We start from the raw sequence: 22,450 nt of genomic DNA on the forward strand, positions 1-22,450 counted from the left end.
ACCGGCGGCCATAAAAACCCTAGCACGGTTAAAAAGACATGGAAAATTGTGGTGGAAGTTACGTAAGCGGACAACGCTGGAATTATTAATAGTTTGTAGTGAAACATTTGCATGCATTATGGAATATAATTTACATTTATATTTCCCTTATTGTTTCCATTTGTTGCATAAATCTACATTATGGTATATGTGTTTTTCGTGTATTAAAGCACGCATTGTGCGTTTCAGTGCAGCCACGTAAAGGAAACTAACGAACTCTGTCAGCTGTCGGTTTAATTTAGCCGATTCTTTTATTATTTGGGGCAAAAATCGTGTTTTTGCCGTTGACGAATCATCCGATTCGCAGCGAGACAATTTGCCTAGAATGTCAATTAACAGAGCTTGAATCCGCTTCTCGGCAGCACAGGATAAGTGCCCGCTTCAGAGTTGTATAAAATTGAAAATGTGTTTCGGTATACGAAAAATATCGCGTTATTTGCAGTTTTAGTACATTGTATTTCGTCGGAACGTTTCTGAATAGATCCGGGCCGCTCTCGTCATAAAGAAAAAGTTACGTACGAGGTAGATTTGTAATGGATAACTTTCTGGAAGAGAATTCAGAAAGTACTTTCTTGCTCTTTTCTATTCTGTTTAAGTCGGAATCTTTCCCTATTCTGCTCAGGAAAAACTATTTCCAATAAAGTGAAAATGATTTGATCAAAACTGAAAGAAAATCGAGATTGATGCGAGTTAAACCGCAGGGTTTTGTCGTAACCGTAACTTTGTAATTGATTTATGAAGCTTGTTGATGTATTTTTCGTGTTGGAAAATATTTTAATGGACAGTTAACGCGTTTTAATTGCGCTCACATTAAGTGCCTCCAAACTATGAGCGGAATATCGCGCCGAGTCAAGAATCGGGGCTCCGATTTCAACATCCAATTATCAGATCGGGGATTAGAATTTGGTTCAAGAGAGTTTCTAAGCGATGCAATAATCCTCGAACACCTGTCCTATACAGCTTCACACAAGTTTAATTTGTCGCTGAAGTAACGCGTGATACGCTTCTCGTCAAAGGAATTTTCTGCGACTCAATGGAAATGAGAGGTGTTGATATAGGAGGATGGAACACGATTTTGTCACACCATTCACGGAATTTATGTTATTCCCTTTTAAATGCCCGAGTTAATATTCAGGCTTTGTCCGGCGCATCCACCAAAATGCGTTACGAGTTGGAAAAGTTTTATCACTCGACGCTCACAATTCTACAACTTTCGGGATAAATGATTTTCAATTGGGCGTTTTGACAGGGAAATTACTAGCCGCAGCCTGACAGATTACACTTGGAAAAGAAAAGTTTCTCTTTATTACGACGACGAGAGCCTACAAGCACCCTTCCAACCACGGCAATGTCAGGATTCCGATTCCGGGATTGAACGCAAAAGTTTCCAACAAAATATAAATATTTTTTCATTTACTATATACGTATATGGTTCATTTATTATCGCAGCTGCATCAACGATATGCCAAATTTTGTTCCACTTTATTGATTCACAATCGATATGTGGTGAAAGTTAAGTTTAATGACGTGTTGAAAAGTACACCAACCAGCCCTAACCTCATATTTTCATAAACGATAATACTTTCTATTAATCGTCATGTTAATTCTGTAAGAAACTCCGGAATCTTTACAAATTGGTGTCAGAAGTGGGATTTTATTGAAGACGTATGTTAAGAACGTGTAGTTGATGGAATATCAGTACTATGTTGTCCTGTTGATTATTATATGCAGTATCATCCGACTGCTGACACCAGTTTGGAAAGATACGATGGTCGAAAAGTATTTTTCGCATTTGAACGTGAGTTTGGTTCTTAACCACGCAAAGAATCCACGTTATCAATACTGTAATCAAATATTTTGTCCTTCTACGTGATGCAACAATTTTTTATTAGAGATAAGTTTTAGATGCAATATTCTGCCCAACGCAATATGCTTGTCGAAAAATAAATTCAGGTGAAGTTATTGCAGGCGAAAAAATCAGGCGCGTTAGTTTATTTTTGCTCGAAATTTTCAGTTTTACGGTTATTCATTTGACGACCGAATTACCAAGTCATAAACCACTTAAAACAATGTTACAAGCTTGCTAAAAGAGCCCGCCGTAAATACATTACACTAATCATGTTCCCGTTAATATGGCTCAAAAAAACTCCACTCCCATGCGTTCTACCAATTTTCTTCAAATTAAGCACATGTGCTACGCTGAAATTTATCCCGCACCGAACCCAGACTGCTTTATTTACAAAATAGTTTTCGTACTTTACACTCTTAGCCAAAATCAATATTTGTCTTATTATTCTCAAGTTACATCAAGTATTCAATGCATCCACTAATTCCATTACAACGAAGGAGTTATTTGAGTTTCTTGTTTGAAGAAGTAGAATTAAACATCGCAGTTTTCCATTTTTCAAACGAACGCAAAAACGCGCATAATTTCTAGTTTTTGTTGCAACGATGAATAAATCATCCGCTTGGAGCGCTCTTCGACTGAAGCCTTATTAGCAAATCATATGGAGAAAATTTAAGCAACGCATCGCTCTTTTCTCCACTTGCAACACTCGGAAAATTTATACAAAAATCTGAGAAGGGTGGCTTACGCCTCAAATTGATTTGTAAATATAAAGAACCGCCTCAGCCAACGCACTCTTTTTTTTAAAATAACACACAAACGTGGAACCGACCACCCTGAAAAATCGCAATAGACTCATGCACGCTTAATTGGTTTTAATCAGTGTGAATGTGTGTTAAAACCAATGCGAAGCGACTGCTTCCCGTGGAAATGGACATCAATCGATGAGCAATAAAACTCCATAAAATCTTCCACGAACGCCGGACAAGATGTTTTTATTTTACAAAATAAATGTACAAGTCGAGAACAGATTTAAAGAGGTCCTGGAGATGAGGGTGTAGGAATTTAGCGAATTAATATACAGAACGTGTCTTGACAAGGGCAACCTTAGGCTGGGTTTAACGAGGGTGCAGTCATTCTAGACATGGTCGAGGAGATGGCCACGATTCGACTCCGAAGGAGTCAGCCAACCCAGTTAAGACCCACACCGAGATCTAAGACCTCAAAGTGCTTAGAAAGCTAAATCCAGGAGAACGGTTGATCCCCGCTGGCGTTTGAACTTTGTGCGGACAGTTTTATACCAAAAGTGCATCCCCTCCACTGGTGGTACGCACGGTCTTGTATGAGATGGCTCGCAAAGCTGTTCTGTAACTAAAAAGGGTAGTAATAGGGCAAACAAAGCTTTGTTACTATGTAAATAACTTTACTACCTACTGTCTAACCCCTCATAATCACGTCATAAAATTGTAGTGGATGCTAAAATAATGCTTTCGAGTATACTACCCCCTTTAAATTTAATAAAGCCAGTATTTCCAACAATGTTTTGAGGATCTGATGTCAAATTAGCAGTTACGGGAATTTATAGGATTTAGTATCGGGTTTTATACAGTTCCAAACAAAATTATGTGCGTGTCACTTAGGAATATCTATTCAAAATGTTCTAATCTGTAAAATAACATATTCCTGTACTTGTGGTTTATGAGTCCGCCTTGATTTTTAACCACAATGTGGAACGCTAACCTACCGTGGATTATTATTATTCCGTAAACTAAAATCTAGAACATGCGGTAATCAATTTAAGCATAGAGCATGAAGCTCCTTTAACAGTACATTCCCTTGAAATATTTTTTCACGAAAATCACGTCTTTCTTTTCGTCAAGTATGATCGGAACCCATTATGAGAAAATTTCGTGATTGATTAATGTTTTACATGTCGCAGCTTCAAATGCTCACCTGTGCCTTCGTCGGCATATATGAGATCAGAATATTCGAAAATTTGACGCGTTTAGCGTAGTGAATGAACGTAGTCGAAAATAATGATTAAATGTCCTCTGTAAAGTAAAGAAAAGATTAATTATAATCTGAAAATCTGCGCCATTGAAATTTTCCCACAATGCAGCAAGACGTCCATTTTAAAAATTCAATAATCTTTTCACAGTGCCAGGAGGCATTTTAAATATCGTTGTTTGAGAGTAAGCTAATGTTCATCTTCCAAATTTTAAAATGTAAAAAGCGATGTAGCTCGGAGGAAATCTGAACAGCCTCAATTTTACGTACAAACGGTAAATGGAAACCATTTAAATTGTTACAGGTAATGGAGCGAACAATGTTGCTTAAGGCGATGTGAACTTGCTTAGGAGTTGAAGTTCGAGAAGTTGATCCAGGGTTAATCGATGATTTGCTTTTTCTAGAATTTCCACAATAACTAGCGATGTGTTAGCTGTTTCAACACTCAATAATGGATCTACTTTCAAAGTAGAAAAACTAACGAAAACGTTGTCGGATAAAACTTCGAAGTGGGAAATATGGTATGTACTTGAAACGGTGTCGAGACTCCGATTTTCAAGGTGTAACAATTCCGTCAGTTCGAGGATTAAATTTAATTGCCTTATGGCACATTTACCCTATGACACCTTCTAGTTTATGCCGCAATTAGCGTTATTTGAGGCTGCAAATGTTGCCTAAGGGTATTTAAATTAGGTTACTTTAGTGTGCGGTAGCGGCTTTTCCCTTTCGTCTCGTTTGATTTTTTTTTTGAAGATTTCGTAAAAGTATTAGTTGGGACGAGTAGTAGAGCGCAGAACCTGGCTGAAATAGGGAAATTTAGAAAATCGATGAAGCATCCATCATACAATTGGGAAAAGCCGATTAATTTGACGTCTATTACGCATAGCAGAACTAATCCGTCTCGGCATATAAGACTTTCTTTTGTATTTGAGGGATTAATTATGCGCACAATGGGCAATCCATTAGGCTCCCATTTCCGAATTTTCGCCGTTCATGTCTGACCTGGTTCAGGTATGCAAATGGACGTCACATGCGACCAAGCGCGTATTCAAAGCAAGCAAGGAAGCGCTGCACCAGTTTGAGTAATATTTTTACGGAAATTTTGATGTGGCCCGTGCCCCATGAGTCCTAATAGTAGCCGGTGATGATTATTAATACTATTGTTATTTAAAAAAGTCACGATAGGCTACCGCATGCGAGGGATGGTTTCAAAAGGGTGGAATACCCTATTTGTGCGTCACTCGAAATTTATTAAAATATAATAACACGTTGTCGCTTTAATTAATTATATGTGTTACACACAAATTAACATATTCAACACGTTATTGATCAATTGGACCCAAAAATTTGTATAGAAGACTAACACGCATCGCGTGATGAAAATCTCCATTCAACAAGTAGGTTATAATTGACCACGTAATAATTAAATCCGCATAGGGTCTCAGATTGGCGCAACTTTGAATAGTCTCTTATTTGCTAAATACGGATTTAATTAGCAACGAAATTGTTATTAAAATGGAGCCCCTTTGAGTCGAGTGGACTTGAGAATTTCAAAAGCTGACACCCTTTTAAGGCTGCTACGCCACCACTTAAAAAAATACGCCTGTCTGTTCCGTATTCCGCGATAACGTTCGTATTGTTTTAACTTTAAGCTTGTTTCACACAAACGTACAGTCACGTCAAACGCCTTTTTATTTTCGATCGCGATAACCCGCCCATCATCGATCCATAACCGCCGGCGAACCCTGCGCCGAAAAATATCAATTAAATTAGATTTATTGACAGTTATGATATGACAAGCCAAGACAAAGCTTCCCCACTTACAAGATTGCCAATATATTGTTTTTCAAACAATAAAGTCATTAATTTTGGGAAAGTGAGGCTTCGTGCAACGCCTGAATCCTTAAGCAGTTGTTTGCCTAAAACGTGAAAAATTTTATTTATTTCATAGTGATGGCAATAAATTTCAATTTTGTTAGAGAGCGGATATTTATTATTCATCCCGGGTAAATTATGGGAGTTTTTAATGAAAAAATTCTACACAACAACCGCATTTGTTTTTTCGAACTCCGAGGCTAAACATGTTACGAACGCAAAGGTTTCGTTTGAAAAACGCACTGCAGCCGTATGACCACCTCTATTCGCAAAGACCTTTCAAACGCATACCTGCAGTATCTCTAACAAATAATCTGAATTCGCGGCTAAATTTTATTCGCTCAGCAAGCTCTTGATTAAATTTAATATCACCAGCATTTCAGCGTAAATATTTTCTTTGTACTCCCGTTCTCCGTAAATCGCGGAGCAGTGTTAACATTTTTTAATAACACCAGCTCAAATATTTTATGGCCTCTCTTGCGGTTAAAAAAACCCCAAGTCTCTAGAAAAAATCGCTTCCAGTATCCGTTATATTTGTATTATTTTAAAACGCTGAGTTATCACGTCGAACTTATTAAACAAATCATCAATCTAACTTGTACGTGCAAGTTCATTATTAAGGGAATTATGGCACCACGCGGAGTTTTGCGAAAAACCTCGGACGCAGCAAACGCCATCTCGTGAAAGCAAGTATACGCCGGACGCAGCAACAACCGCAGAGTGTTAAAAACATCCGACAAAAAATCTTCACTGGAGATAATTGGTACAACCGGTTTAATGATGCGGAGACGAGAACCGGTTCCACCGGTTCTGTGCAAACCCGCTTTCTGAAACATTTAATTGACTTTGATTAAGCATCGACGCATTTTCGTCTAGATGGAAGGATTTGTTTGAAAATGCATAAAGCGTGTAGCTGTTTATCTAAATTACTAGAATTTGCCATTTAAACCAACGATATGCTAAATAACAACGTTCTAAATTATATGTTAGTTAAAATAATAGAGTACGCTGAGTCCACAGACACGTAGTGCACCTGTTATAATCAATAAATCCGCCAGAATATTTAAAAATTTCATGAAGCTGCTGATCAACGTTCTCTCGTTCAGTCAATAGACCGGCGTCCCAAATATTTGACGATTCTGCTTCGTCTAATTAAAGTAAGGTAAGTGGGAATCACAAATATGTGTATACACCTGTTTTATTCAGCCGTAGACCTTTCTTACCGCCAATGTAAATATTTAGTTGCTCTACAGCTGAGAATCGTGAATTGTAGGTCAATCTAAACACACTTACTGTAAGTTTGAGGTCTTAACATATAAAAAGCTGCAGGATTCCGATTCCCTACTCGAGTTGTCCATTTCAGAAAGTGAATTTGAAATGTTGAGCCACACGAGATCTGTAACTTCTTAAAATGGTGCTGCGGAACAAAGAGGGGAGAGATTATCCTTGTTTATTTATTTATTTAACCGTTCGTTTACTTAGGTTGAGACGGCGAGACTTAATTATATAAATAGCGTGGAACAAAAAAATAAATATTTGTTTAAAAAATTATTCCCTTCATCTGCTTAAGGCTGAGCACGATGCGCTATCACAAGTACCGTGTTCGACGTCGTAAGCACTCTGAAAACTATTTGGGGATTTATGCTTTGCCAATTCACCAACCATCAGTCAACTTACGTTGACTTGAAGTATAGTAAACAAAACTGATAATTGCCCACTAATGTGCGCTCTTGCGCATTAATTGAATTCTCAAAAATCAGCCTTTGACGTCAACAAAACATTGTCAGTTGGTGAAATTTGGCGTCAGAACTCATAATATTTGGTGTTAATTAGGGAACAATTAGTATTCTATAGAGTCATGTTAGTTGAATTTGCCCATTTACGCTTGGCGAATCCAAAACTGGCGGTCCGTAGGAAAGCGCTGTCCGCGCATTAATTATTTAATTGTGTGTGGAAGAGTGGTTTATAAATTTGTCGCTGTTTAAGTTCGTGGGACGTCGGTTTGGATTCCCGTCGTGATTTTACGCAAATCTGCTAAAAGCCCTCATAAATGTACACACAGTGGAAACTACCTTTGCACAGGTTCACGCACCGTTACTCATTACAAGATTAACCTGGAGCAATTCCGCGCTGCCAAAAATTGCCAACATGACTTCTCCGATCTCTCGTAGGACTCCCTTTTAGACGCACTGATGCGGCGATTTGTTCCCGATTTTCGCATCGTTTGAGAATCGTGAAGAAAGGGCCACGTTTCGCCACCTGCGATAGCATTCTAACAGAAATATAGGATCATTATCGCGCGTGCTATGCACGACTGCCGACAGCTATTGAATGGGACCGGTTCACGACATCGAAACATGTATCGACACATCGTCGAATGTAAAAATCGTAAATTTTACAACGTTTTCGGCGTAGATGCTGGCAATTGATATCAACCAATTCCGAACGACATCCTACACTTAACTATCCGAGCCAAGAAAACCGATTACGTGACATAAGCGGCTTCTGCTTCACTCAGCACTTGGAGCTTTTAGTCTAATCGGTGGCTGATCTCCTGTAAAATCGCCACCAACTACAACGTTTTGTTTTGATTTTAATCGGGCCAAAACATAGTGCTGGAAATAGTAGATGGTTGATAAGCACTATAGCAATAAAGAGCCAGAACGGTGCTAAATGGCAATATCAGATGGAAAGTTTCCTTAAACTATAGCATGAGTCAACAGGTACGTGCTCCATTCACGAACTCTGATAACACTCTTTCTCGATATATGAAGCAGAAGTTTTTAAAAAATCATCTCTTCCAGGCACTTTATTTTGTACTTTACGACCGTGCCTTTTGTTTTAGGTTCCTCGTGTGTCTTCCGACTTCACATCTATTTCGCAACCCTTTCTCGTGCTGTCGTTGCTATTGCAGAATTTATGCATGGCATGTTTCAATTTCTTTTCGTTACTTTGACGGCAACCGATTGCATCCTCCATCAGAAATATCAAAAGGGAAAAGCAGACCGGAGGCGTAATTCTCTAACAGTTTAGAACTTATTTTCTACTTCTGATTTTTAATCTTCCATTTATTCTCGCTCCTTTTATAAACGTCAAAAGTATCAAATATGAAAAATATTAAATGCCAAGAAAGACTAAGAAATACTTTGATACTCGTCCCTTCGTGGCTTTATGCTTAACAACATATCGACTTTATTTTTCGACTTTGCATCTAAAACATGCCTTGATTCAGACATTCCAATAACGGTCTGACGGTTTATTACATCGTGAAACAAAAGACGGGATGTGTTCCCTGATACAAGTGATAATTAAACAGATACGCGATTGATTGATATGTAAATTATGTACACAAACCCATATCGTGGTATTTTATAATTCTAAATTGCTGAGATAAAATGCGTCGAGGGTATCAGGTGGTTCAGATGTGGATTGATGCGAATTTGATCTTTATGACCCTACGCATTTTTTTAGGGTAGAATATTCCAACCTTCAAGACCATGCATCAACAGTGATAACAGTCATTACTGTCATTATTACGTCCATATTTTTTACTTACTTTGTTATTATTGCTCGTTTCGATACAATTACGTGTTTCGTCTCACTAGCAAAAGTTTACGTTATAAATTAAATTTTGCAAACTGGGATTTATGAAAATAAACAACACGTTCCTGAATATAGAAACGGGACGCCCCATTAATTAACACTGCGCATGTAGTTTTGCTGACTTAACACAAACTTATACATTATCGATGATTTTTTGGTGGTATATTTCGGTCTATTCTTAAAATTCTGTTCTCTTCTGGGGTTAAAATACTGACAAAAAAGCTCGGAGGTTCTTATGAGGCAAAGACTGGATTCTCAGCCTCCTACAAGCATTCCTTACGCACACTCTTCAAATTCCGCTTTGTTCCTAGGCGTCTCATATGCACAAAGAACGCTGTAATCTGGGACAAAACGAAATCGCGTTACAATGGAGACCGAAGAAGAATACTTTCTTTAACTCGAAAAACAAAATCAAGTACGGAAGTGACAAAATAATTACCAATTGTTTTAGCACTCCGGGAGGGAACAAAGAAACGGGGATTTATTTTACGAAAATGAAACTTTATCTCAAACAAATGATTTATTTGGAAAAATGTAAAATGGAAGTTCAATAAATTTCGTTCGATTGTGTCCACACCGAGCAATATTTGTATTCATAAGAGCGCTTTCTAGAAATTAAGAATTCAGAAATGTAAGTCGTTGAAGTAATACTAAACTTTTCTTAATAAGTTCCAAGATTTTCCATTTGATTGAATTACAAACCCTAAAATATCGAGAATCTCAACTTTCGTAATACGGTTATCAGCTTCTACATTATTTACAAATGATTGCTTTAAAACAAACGCGAAAATTACACCCTAAAAACATAATGCTCGTTCCCTTCATTAGTCCTAAAGTAAATTAATGGAAACCGTTCATGCCGAGTGGCACAATCAGCTATTTAGAATCGGCTAAATTATCCCGTTTTCCAGTGTAGCCTACACCTCGCCGGAATACAGTTTATTACGTTATCAATGTGCTCCTAAGGCACGTTCTCCCACACCTCCGGCAGGATTTCCTCGACTTCGCATCGCGTTATGGGCTCTGGCTTATTCTGTCGTTTGTCCTGTCAAATTATTCTCGAAATATAGCTGGATGCTGAATACTGGCCAAGCTCATAATATTCTCGCCGACGAACTACTCACATAAAACCAAATAATCACTTCCTCTACCAAATGAAACTAATTTTTCCCCGATAATGAGAATCAACCGAGCACCATAAACCTACACTACCTAAATTTAGGCCAAATAGACGGTAATAACTTCCATTGTTGCCCTATAATCAGGCGGACACAAATCCAGAACAGCCTCGTTCCAAGGCGACACCTACAGGGACATAATTTCTTTTCGTCTCTTCTTCCATCTCTCCTAATCACCCTTTGTCCCAACCTGTACAGCATTATTTCAACGCCTACTTACACCTCGTCGTGTTTCTCAGATTTGTTAGTCTGCGTTTTCCCGCAATTTCATCTTTCATTCCGTCGTTACCCCCTAATCATCACCATCATCATTATTATTATTGCTTGTCGCTCATTATTTCCGTGCTAATACGACACGTACACATTTTTCACCGTCAAGTGGAGAATGGACGTTCGACTGTTTTATTCAACGTAGATTTACCCCATCACAACGTTACCAGAGCAAATGTTAATCTAAAGAAGCAATCTCCACTTGCGTCTTTTTTGCACCAAATCGTGTCCTAGTCTGCATCCAATTTGTGTCTTCATTAGTCGCTGTTTTCATGCAGCTCATTCAAACTGCGACGCGACTCATCAAACATGTGTACCACGACAGAAAAAATTAAGACGAGCGAAAGATCGGACCATCATGATTTTTTTATCGTTTTTTGTTGTTTATGAACGGCGTTGAAGAGAAAAATCGTTGCGTGAGGACATCCCGTCGTTTGACAGATTGTTGCGTCGAGATATCGAGAAAAATTTTGGCAAAATAAACACCTGGCGCAAGATTTAGCGGCCTCGTTTTATCGATGCTTTAGTGGAATCAAGGTTTGGAAATTTCGCAAATCGGTCAAATTTTTTTTTTTTTACATTGAATAATCTGCGATTTAATTGAAAGTGTGACTATTTAAAGACACAACAGGCATTTGCAAGGTTACATTTAATAACGTTTAAATATCCCGTATGGTGTAGTAAGTGTTTCGAGAGGAACGTGTGAGTTGTTTAGGTCGTGTCAAAAACAAACCAGCTGTAAAAGCGGTCTTATTTTCCGACATAACTAAGCGAAGCGAGACTTACGTGATAATTCATCTACGAGCGGCAATTTTAGCACCAAAGATTTAAAAAACTAGACGCGAATTCGTTCTTCGCGGATCCTTTCCGATGTTTTACGTTGTAGCGCTTGACAGTTTAAATTGTAGACGGTATGTAACTAGTAGGAGAATAAGAGCGTGGTAAAGAAACGATATATTGCGCAAAGGTCTTCATCTAACGCCGAAATGACGATAAACTGGCAACGCAAAGAGAAATTACCGCTGAAAACTTAATTCAGTCGTTCTAAACTGGTGTTTAACGGTGTGTGTTTTTGAGGTTGCTGTTTGTCGAAGCGAATTTCATCTACACGTATATGGCAATTTGAACGCTTAACGCAGACATGCATTCATTTGCGAGTTCTGCAATTAAAAAGGACTCGTTATTTCAGATGATTGCGTCCCTTCATCTCCAATTGCAATTCAGAAGGTTGTCTTCTTTTTAGCTAATTACTGGCATCATTAGAACGGGAGTAAAAATCCGTAATTGGCGCGGATGTATGTCTCCAAGGTTTATGGCGACGTTCTGCCGCTGCAGCAGAACGTGGATTTTGCACGCCCAAACGTATTTGAATGACGTTGCTCTGGGCGATTGATTTGTCTTCAACTGTGGATGGCCTAGTTCGTACTTCCTCCATTCATCATCCCTACTTGAATCCAGCTTTAGAGCCCGAGATGTGACCTTATAAATAATTGGAAATCTTCTTTCGTTTCCGCGTCGCAAATGTGTATTAAGGATCCATTAAAGTGCGAGGGACGTGGACATCTGAGATTTTAAATGATCTATGAGGGAAGGGCAAGCCCGTGCCCTCCTGGACGCACATTTATTTCTGCCTGAATGCAGAGTCAACACTACAAAACACGGCGCGGTTCCATTACAGATTGTGCGTGGCTGTTGAGATTTTTCCTGACCCTTCTTATCACATCTCTTGACGATACGGGCAGATTCAAGCAACCGTCCCTTTTAACCGTGCCAAAGTTCACGAAACTCACTTCGGCGAGGTTCTGCTAGGGCCCCTCTTGACCTGTTCGATAATTCCGGTATTATCTGCAAAAACCGTGGCGACTCGGGAGGAGGGGGGCGCGACCGTCGTGTTTTTGCACGGAAGAAATATATAGTTCAATGAATAATAATGAATAAAAGGAAGCACGCCACCGTCGTAATAAATATGTATGTGATATTTCTTTCATGAAAATGATAATAAGAGAGTATTTTAGACCAATTTACAGGCAAGAGGTAGATAATGAAAGTAATTTAATAAATTCCGAAATTAATTGATGTTGGAAATATTTAAAATTTAATGCAAATTTACAAAGACGACTAAGATATTTAAATTGGTTTCTTGCTACCCAGCCTTTGAAATTTCCTTTATCTTACCATTAAAGTAACAAAGGGTTCCCTTGAAATACCAAACAACACAAATGAATTAAATTCCAGAAAACTCTTTTATTCCAGTATCCCTATATTTGTTTCCAATGGCAACTCTTCGCTACCTTTTCCATCCTTCATGTAACGCGGATAAGATTAACTTCAAAATTTCACGATTTTCATTTATCATGCGCTACCCTTCCTACTTTCCACAAAACTCAGTCTCTGTTGTCTGAATCTTTCATTTCCACTACCTGACGACTCGATTCATTTTTCACTTAAATATTCTGTTTCAACTCTCTTTCACCTTCCCGTTACTTAATCCGTGTTATCTGATGAATATTTCCATTCTTTTTATTTTTGTTCTTTCATAATCAACTTCCATTATTCCGCTTTAAACCTCTAAATAGTTCACCTCATTCACCTGCAATATAACTTACACCAACAAAGCGTGTTATTTAAATTGAAGATTAAATATTCATGTCTCAAAAGAAGTTCAAACGTATTGTAAGCCTCTCGAGGCTTTACAGACGAGTTCCAGGTTGTACTTTCATCCCCTTTATTGTTGCTCGCTTGCGATCCATTTAATATGACTTAATTTACCATAATCACCGTCAGGAATTCATCTTACAAAAGCAAACTTGTACCATTGTGGGTTGCAGTTTTATTTGCCAAACTCCAATCAACTTCGTTACTGAGAAAATTGTACACTAGCAAGAATACTTGAGACTTCAATCAATTATTGAAACGAAACTACAAGACTGATTCGTTCAGTTATTGTATGACTTTTCCATTACCGGGCGCTAGACGAATTCCCCCATTCAGAAGGATCGTTCTAATTTTATGTATTCCACCCTTAAATTGACGCCTCATTCATGCTGATTCGAATCACCACTTTTGTAACTAATTCACTACATTATTCAGCGCGATAGGCGGAAATGTAATGAATTGCTTGTAACATTACAGCTGCGGATAATTTCCCCAGATTCAAGAATAAAACAGGTATTTTTCTTCACCCGAGTTCGGTTTCAACGCGCTGGGTTACGCAAAAGTTTCCCATTAATGTATTACGTAAAGGGATCATTATAGGAATCAAAGTTTGAAACTGAAATCCTTATGGCTCGTGTTCTCGTGCAACAACACAAAATAGAAAGTTCTGACTTTTATAAAGATTGTTAAGGGCTCCCAAATATTTCTGCTCCGGTTCGAACTCCACTCGAGTGCTGACCGTATTGTACTCGTACTTGTGCTCTTACTTAAATTCCTGAACCAATCTTCGAGCTGTAATCAAGCGCAAATTTGTTAGAACTTGATCGCATGTTATGTCACACTCGACGAGCAGAAAGGTAGGAACGCCAAAGGCCAATTTTACAACACACCCTTCCTCTCCCAGGTAAAACGTGGATTAGAAAACCTTCTTTACCCTCTTGGTTCGACAGCAATCGAACGTTACATAAAGCTGCTCGAACGAACTGGGATGCCAAATTTAACCTTCAAAAGGTAACAGTCACTAACCATGCGCCAACACTTTAATAAAAGGGGACTGACGTATACTGCAACACCTTGAAACCTTTTTCGGTCGGTCCAATAACCTCCGTCTTGTTATGCTTGGGGACCAGCAGGGTCTGTAAAAATCGCGGTACGCGTAAATGGCGCAGTCGCTTGTTCCCGAATACCGATGCCCCTTGATTTCAATTCAGAATGTCTAAAAAACTTGAGACCCTGATAGAAGCAACTGCATGTTATACGTTTGCTATTGACTCATTCTATTCGAGTCCACGCGAAATGATTCATGCCACGTGGGCGTCCCATGGTATTCGTTAAGTATATGGTCTCTCCAGTTTTGTACTTGGTTTTAGAGCTTTTTATTCTGGCACTGGTGAAACTCGACACGGATGCCTCTGAATTGATTTAGCGATCTGTGTACATAACATTCTAGTAATAATAATTCAATAAATTGTGGAGCGGGTGTGGCTTGCGTTGTGTGCGTTAAAAATGCTGTCGGTGGAAAAAAAGGTCTGCTGGTTATGGTAATGATTTACGTGTTTTTAACAAGCAGGGTTTGCATTTCTGGAGTAGGATTGCATGTTGGGGGGTAATTGTTGTTACCGGCAAGAGCATTTTAGTGTTAGTTGTGAAATGTTGTCCGAGGGTTGCAAATAATTTCGTGGTGTTAAATTGGCTGTGACAGTGACGAGTGGTTGGTCTGTAATTCGACGCGCCCCAGAAACTCTAAAAAAGGAGGAAAAAATTCAAGTAACTACCAACGAAACAAAAACGCGACATTGCTCTCGTACCTCTATTGATTTTAAAATAACACGAACAAGCAAACACGTCTAAAACGGCGTGCAGTTAAAATGATGGATTTGTTTGAGGCATCGAAGCAATTCCATAAAGTACTTGAGACGTTGGCTGACTCGTAAAAAAATTTATCCGTCGCAAGATGGGAATTTCGAAATATAATGAAATTCGTTGTGAAGTTTCATTCGGAGATCGGCGAGTTATTTTGTCGGTGTTGGGATTACCATATGGATATTTTGTGTATGCAGCCCTAAAACGCGCGCAAATGTATGTAAATTTTCTTTGAAACTTCCACACAAGCAAAAATGACACTGAAGGTCGACTTTTTTCCATATTTCAGTTACTGCGTTTTAATGATTTTTACCACATGACGAGCGGAGGTAAAAACACTGACACACTGACAAAAAACTTAATTTGATGGTTTGTGTCACGAAAAGCAAGAAACTCCAGTAGGTTACCAATCCGAGTTCTCGTTTATCGGCTGCAAGTACGATCATCACTACGCAATCATCAGAACAGACAAAAACGAGCTCGCTTCTGACAGGGGTAAGTAAAATAGGAACATTGATGTAGTTGAATTTAGGACACGAAATTTAAAAAAGGGATAATAAACTTCAACAAAACAAACTCGCGTGATATTTTCACGACATTTTTTCTTATTGTATGTTCAGACAGCACGCAATTTATCCACTTTGGGAAACCTTTTGTGGTATGTTCTCTTATCCATCTGCATTGCTTTCATCTACAAACTCGTAGCGACGCGGTTTTGTCCTATAATGATCCGTCGTTCAGCGCCCGGGTCTTCGAGGAACTTCTGGTGGACTAGCCACGAAAAATCTTCAACGACCTTGCTAACAATACTTATCGCGAGACCAAAACTCGAACGTTATTCGTGTGGAAATTGCAACGCTTATCTCACAAATTCGAGGAAACAACTTAATTAAACTTCACAGGATTTGTTTGACGCTTCAAAGCAAGTCTACATCGTATTGACACGTTGACTGACTACGAAATTTTCAAATATGAAATTCGCTGTGAAGTTTCATTCGGAGATCGTCGGGTTATTTTGCCGGTGTCTGGATTACCGTGTGATGTTTTGTGCATGCAGGCCTAAAACGCGCGAAAATATATGCAAATTTTGCTCGAAAACGTCCGCACAAGCAAAAATGGCACTAAAGGTCGCCGCTTTCTTCCATATTTCAATTACCACAAGCGAAGTTTAGCGAAAGTCGTTTTTTATGCAGTTTGTTTGCAGATTTTATGATAAACGTGCGCAAACTTTGCCACATTATCGCCGTGTCCCTAACCATCCCCGTGATGGACTGCGAAAGTTTCGCCCACTAGGAGACCTCACTTGTCCACCTACTTCGAGCTGAAATATGTCGCGAACCATAATTTGCCGCTAATTACAGGCCACGCCACTATTGATTTTGGGCTTTTTGCGACGCCATTTTTGCCAGTTAATTAGCTCACTTGGACAAATTAGTTCGCTCCTAAAACGAGCGGAAAGAAGTCCATTTTTATTTCATTATAACCGTGGGATTTTGATGAACGTAAATCCAATTTAAATCTATCAATATTTCTGACAGCTTTTGTTTTATGACTGATTGCGGAAGTTTCAAATCAAAACGAAACACCACGCTTTTTTAATATCAACCAAATTTAATGAATCCTTCGCTCACCCCCTAGTTTAAAAATTAAATTATAATCCATATAGTCCCATTTTGCCGAGGAAATTTAATCAAGAGAAAATTAAAACAAAAAACACTTTACTCACACTGCTTCCTCGTAACAAAATAAAAACATAAAAGCCATTAAATGACTTTGCAAAATATATTTTTCAACGCTCTCGTAAATAGTTTCCATGCTAATGCAACTACGACGCTTCTATGGCCTCCTTCTATTCGTCTCTCCACTATTCATAAGCAATAAAAACGAGACCATATTAATATCAAAGCGAAAATGGATGGCATCTAAAACGCTCGAACAATACTATTCTCATCTTAACTCACATATTTCATTTTAACCATTTGTCAAAAAACAGCCAAATAAATACTACAAATTTACGATAAAAGCCTCCGCTTACAGAGACGAAAGAACACTGCCACGCGTTTAAAATAAACCAACAAGAGCTTTGACGACTTGATTCCAATAAGCGCCACGAGCCGATTGCTACCAGCGAACGACTTCACTATGAAAGATAACTCCCAGCAAACAAAATTGTTTCCGTGCAATTACAGGAAACCAAACGACATTTCTAAAATAGTGACACTAATAACTGCGCCAATTTCGAACCACCCCGTCCAAAGAACTTTTTCCGTCGATTGGATAATTGATCGTCTTGTCCTTGAATGAGCCGCCTCTTTTTTCCTATTATGTTACAAATTAATTATAATTAATAGATTTCGTGTTACTCGGTAGCCAAAATCGATTTTTCTCGTTAAATATATTGCACTGACACATTTTTAGTTTGCCAACTGAAGCACAAATAATGATTTTTTAATTATAATTACTACCATTAACTACCAAAAAAACTCTTTTTTGATGCAAAATTTTTGATGGTAACTCGAATTTAACTCTAACTAAAACTTTAATCAGAGACATTTGTTTATCTGAGAAGCGTGTCTAAGTACTCCATAAAAGTTAAGAACATAATAGTAACGTATTTTTTCATTAATTACATCACCAGGGTCATTAACCTAGATAACGGTCTATTATTGTTGTTATCGTTATCCCATATCAACACTTACTGCAGCGTAAAAACCGTACGAATCGTCAAGAACTTTTTAATTTATAAAGCTTCAACAAAGCGTGAAGTTCCTAACGATAATTTAACGATTCACCGTTACCGCGAAGACACCATTATCGTTAACTAAAAATTCAATAAATATGCGATGCGGTTTTCAGTCTTTGGTGGATTTCAATTTTCATTAAACTTGTAATAAAAATTTGATATTTGGGTTGTTAATCTGTGTCGTTTAATTCTCGGTAATAAAAGATGATATCGATTGATTTCGGTCGCGTTCTTTGCGGTATTGCCTTTGTCTTGCTGTTAATTAAGTATTTAAGCCGTACAGTTTTGGTGCGTAAAGACGACTTTTCCCAACTTCGTTTATTATAGAGGACTTTGGCGTGTAGCAGGATTTTAAATGAAGTTTCTCCTATTTACCGATGCAAGCAAACCAGGGCTTATTACAAATTTGATTGTTTGCTCGGAAAGGTGAAAAACTTTTTGAATGTATAGTTTGGCAACTTAAACAGAGCATTTTAATAGCTTTCGCTTCGAGGGTTTAATTTAAAATGGGATAAGTTTGGAAATTCCGGGGTTTTGGACTCGAACAACTAAAGTTATGAAGCTCCATCCACACTTTCTTTGAAAAAAGTTATCAAGGTAATTAACAGATGAAGTGCCTTTCAAACAATTCGGGTAAGAACGGCGGCGATACTTTCGCGAAAATGGATTTTGTGACGTCACACCACAAAAAACGAGCTCGCTGTCGAGCCGCACTAACGAATTTATGGAAAGGACGCGACGATCTCTAATCGAGTTGAAATCGGGCAAAAAATTTAACAACGAATTAACAAACCTCATTTTGTCTTGTTTCTTGCTTGTCTCGGAATAGAACTGCTACTCACAACAAAATGCAAAACTTACCTCACAGTTTCAAAACACGTGGTGTTAATATGTCGTCGACCCACTTGTCGTAGCACTGAATTTGTCGTTAGAAAATCTCGACGTGCAAGTGACAATGACGAGCATGAAGGTTGTTTATTGGATGATTTCGTTCACATTTTGTGTTTCAATAAAGAGGAGTCGAGAATTTCTGGGTGTACGAGAAAGTGAATATTTTGACGGCTCGTATATTGTGTTTGTAAGCTAACGCTCGCTCAGTGAAGGAAATGACGTCACAACTTGTTAAACTGCAGACACCTAGTGTAAACTTTGTAACAAGTTTCTGTGATTCTTTTTATATTAGAAGTGTAGTTGCTCTAAATTCTAAATGAATGTTTATTAGGGAGTCTTTTAGGAACGGGAGGCTATCGGTGGATATTTTTGGTTCCGAGGGGTTCCTTTGACACGTTGTTTGTTTCAGATCGTGATGGCACAGGCGTAGAGAAGTCAGCGTGATTGAAAGATACAAAATTGTTGTATTTTATAAATGAAGTCATTTAGATAATAGGAATTTTACCACTGACAATCGATTTAATGTATCTCATAGTTTATTGTTAAATCCGTGTGCTTAGTTGTTAAAATCATGAAGAATAACGATGAGACAATTCTCGAAATTCTTCAAGGACACAAAACTTCAAAGTGGCCCGCTGCAAAACTCGTTAAAATTTTCATTGCCAGCACTAAAGCAGGTAAGTAAAAATAGTAGGGAAAAAGTGGGAACGAAATCAATCGCTCAAGCTGAGTTTGCAGGAGCGACATTCCAAACAAAAGCTCGAAATTAATCCATAATGTTAACAAACACACCTCTATACACATTACAATTTTGCAAATTATCTAGGCAACTACCGACTCCGCTAAAAGCCACATAATCGCTCCTTTGTTCCATTCTATTCTACGGTCGTGTTGACTACAGATGGTGATGTCACCCCTGGAAACTGAAATTGATAGATAATAATTGGCCATTGTGTGCTTCTACGGGGCATTTTTATATTAAGCTAAACTATTTCCAGATTTTGTCGAGGAGCGACGCCTTTTACTTGAATACGTTGGCCCAGAACTTCAAACGGTATTCGATGAACAAAAGATTGAGGTAACTGAGTAAAACATGCCAAACAATTAAATCACACAAGTTTGTTCACAAAGGTCGAGCTAGTCGATATGCACTTCGGCGCTTCCGAAAAGGACACGTTCGACGCAAAATTATTCGAGGATCATTTGCACGAAATAAGAATGTGCCATAAATTATCACGAGGATGTTTCTTTTTGGTATTGTGCTCTAATGGTTGAAGCGATTACGATAATTCCGCTTTTCAGAGTTTAGTTGGGAATAAATACGAACCTCTCATAGTTCCTCCTCGTTTAGAAGCCGAAATTTTCGAAGCCTTACTTGATAAAGTGGGAGAGTTGGGGCTCAATTGTGATATTTTAGAAAACTGGTACTTCAAGGAAGGAAACGAATACATTTTAAAAGACTGCAGGTTAATATCGATTCCATTCTTTAATGTTTCACGGGGCTTATCACCGAAGCAATTATTAAATCGCTTTACAAGCCTTTAAGAGTTCAAAGGTTAGGCTTAATGGTTTACCCTATTTCAAGTTTAATACACGTATATCGCTCTACTTTTTCCCTTGTCTTCCACCCTTAACGCGAAACCGTCATCACTTATTCAATCCATGAGCACGGTCTTAATGCGATGGCTAAAATTAATAAATGTTGCACAATTTTGTTCCGAACTCTTCTTAATAGTTTGCATCAACTTGACAGATAAACCAACTCTTGTGCAGGGTGAAATTAAATTAACTCCTTAACAACTTAAACCAATTATGTACTCTGTTAGCTGCACGATGTACACTTCTCTTTTTCGATAACTCGCCCGAATAAAAGCTCCTCGAGTTCATTACTACTTGATGATTCTTCAAATTTTCCACTTCGGTTATTCACAAATACAAACGTATTTTATACAGATTCTCGACGTTAGAAGAATGGAGAGCTATATCAGAAGAAATTATCACCATAGTACACGAATGTATGATAAATATGCCTGCACCAGCTAAGAAAGTACTTAATAACACCTTAAAATCAGTCGTCGAGCAACAATTTAATTTCGCTTTAGGTAATTCATCGTTCGTGTGATCAATTCCAGAATTTCAGTTTCACGTTTTAGGGTTGGCACCCGGCACTGCTCATCGCGTAATTAACATTTTTAGACATTGGGATGTACCTGAAGAGACTGACAAATTTCATCAGGTATATATATATCGTACTCTCGCAGAAATCAGACTTGGCCGATAAGCATTTCCATGTCTTCGTAATTTTATAAGCACACTATTCTTGTTTACTAATATATTGGTGAGGATCTCTATCAAGAGCTTGTTTGAGCATTATATTAATACAGTGGGTATTTTGGTGAAAGATTACTTCAAAGGCCAGTTCTGATTTTATCCACAGTACGCGTGACGTCATTTCTAATAGTTCTAAAATATAGCGTATAACCACTCAAGTGAAATATTTAGAAAAAAAGCAATAAAGTGAGCCGCGTGAGAAATGGCCCACTTGTCAAGAATGGGAGACTAATAACCGTAATTCTTCTTTCCAGGAAAATTCTAACCATGTTAATAAAACTATAGATAAATATTGCTCTGAACAAATAAAGTTATTTCATTCAAATGTAAAACTACTTATTCCAGAGGAAAATAATATTTATTTCAAGTAAGACAAACGTCTCCTGGTTGCCAAGTAATAACAAAATTCTTTTAGAGTGCCTTGGAAACCTGGGGGAATTAATTTGATACATGAAGAACACGAAGCATATCTAAACGAATTTAAAAATCGTGTTTTAAACAAATTAAAAGGTTTAATAAAAAAAAGTTTGGACGATGAACCGGAATTAAAATCTAAAAAGAAGATCGTCGAGGTACGTAATTTGTCACGGGTCAAGAGACTATTTGCGCCACTCTCACATTAGGGAATGAAAACGTTCATCAATCATCAAGATTTTCTTGACTACAGTTTTCTATATCTAGGAATGACATGAATTCAGCTTATTTTGAACGTGGGTAGTTTATTGCGGTTACTTTCAATATTTGACGCGGCGAGGGATCAATATGGACTACTACCTCATTATCGCTTTAATAACTTGATCCATTTAGTTCCTAGAAAATTGAGTTCGTACGAAACGGTCTATGACCGTGTTTAATATACGCTGCTTTTGTCGCGTAATAGTTCGCAGGAACGCAGCTGTTTTGTAAGCAAATTTAGAGAAGTTGGATGCAATAAGATTCCCGAGTTAAAGAAAACACTTTTGTCTTCTTTAATTTTATTTTCACTGCGTCGAACAAGATTTTCTAGATCTCCTTATGTTTGATCTTCAGTTTGTAACAACTTTGCTCTTTGTATGTATCTTTAATGTCTGACGCGCTTTGATTATCTCTTCATGTTCTTGATGTTCGTATTTGCTGATTTAACAACAATAAATCTCGATTTAAATAACT

At 38.0% G+C, this 22,450-nt stretch overlaps 1 protein-coding gene across 1 annotated transcript in view; it reads left to right on the forward strand.

Annotated features, from left to right (window-relative positions):
• Positions 1-22,450, forward strand: part of LOC135141365 (protein qui-1) — a 34,746-nt gene that overhangs the window by 5,471 nt on the left and 6,825 nt on the right. Inside the window, exons 2-10 of the mRNA XM_064072413.1 lie at positions 15,626-15,831; positions 19,380-19,647; positions 19,969-20,048; positions 20,102-20,224; positions 20,273-20,436; positions 20,924-21,072; positions 21,124-21,206; positions 21,556-21,668; positions 21,717-21,873. Coding sequence (XP_063928483.1) covers positions 19,542-19,647; positions 19,969-20,048; positions 20,102-20,224; positions 20,273-20,436; positions 20,924-21,072; positions 21,124-21,206; positions 21,556-21,668; positions 21,717-21,873 — 975 coding nt within the window. The 5' untranslated portion in view covers positions 15,626-15,831; positions 19,380-19,541. The remainder of the gene's footprint in view (positions 1-15,625; positions 15,832-19,379; positions 19,648-19,968; positions 20,049-20,101; positions 20,225-20,272; positions 20,437-20,923; positions 21,073-21,123; positions 21,207-21,555; positions 21,669-21,716; positions 21,874-22,450) is intronic.

The sequence above is a fragment of the Zophobas morio genome, unplaced genomic scaffold (genome assembly GCF_036711695.1).
Source record: "Zophobas morio isolate AGI-343-1 ecotype UQ-CSIRO unplaced genomic scaffold, CSIRO_AGI_Zmor_V1 ptg000044l, whole genome shotgun sequence".
Classification (NCBI taxonomy): domain Eukaryota; kingdom Metazoa; phylum Arthropoda; class Insecta; order Coleoptera; family Tenebrionidae; genus Zophobas; species Zophobas morio.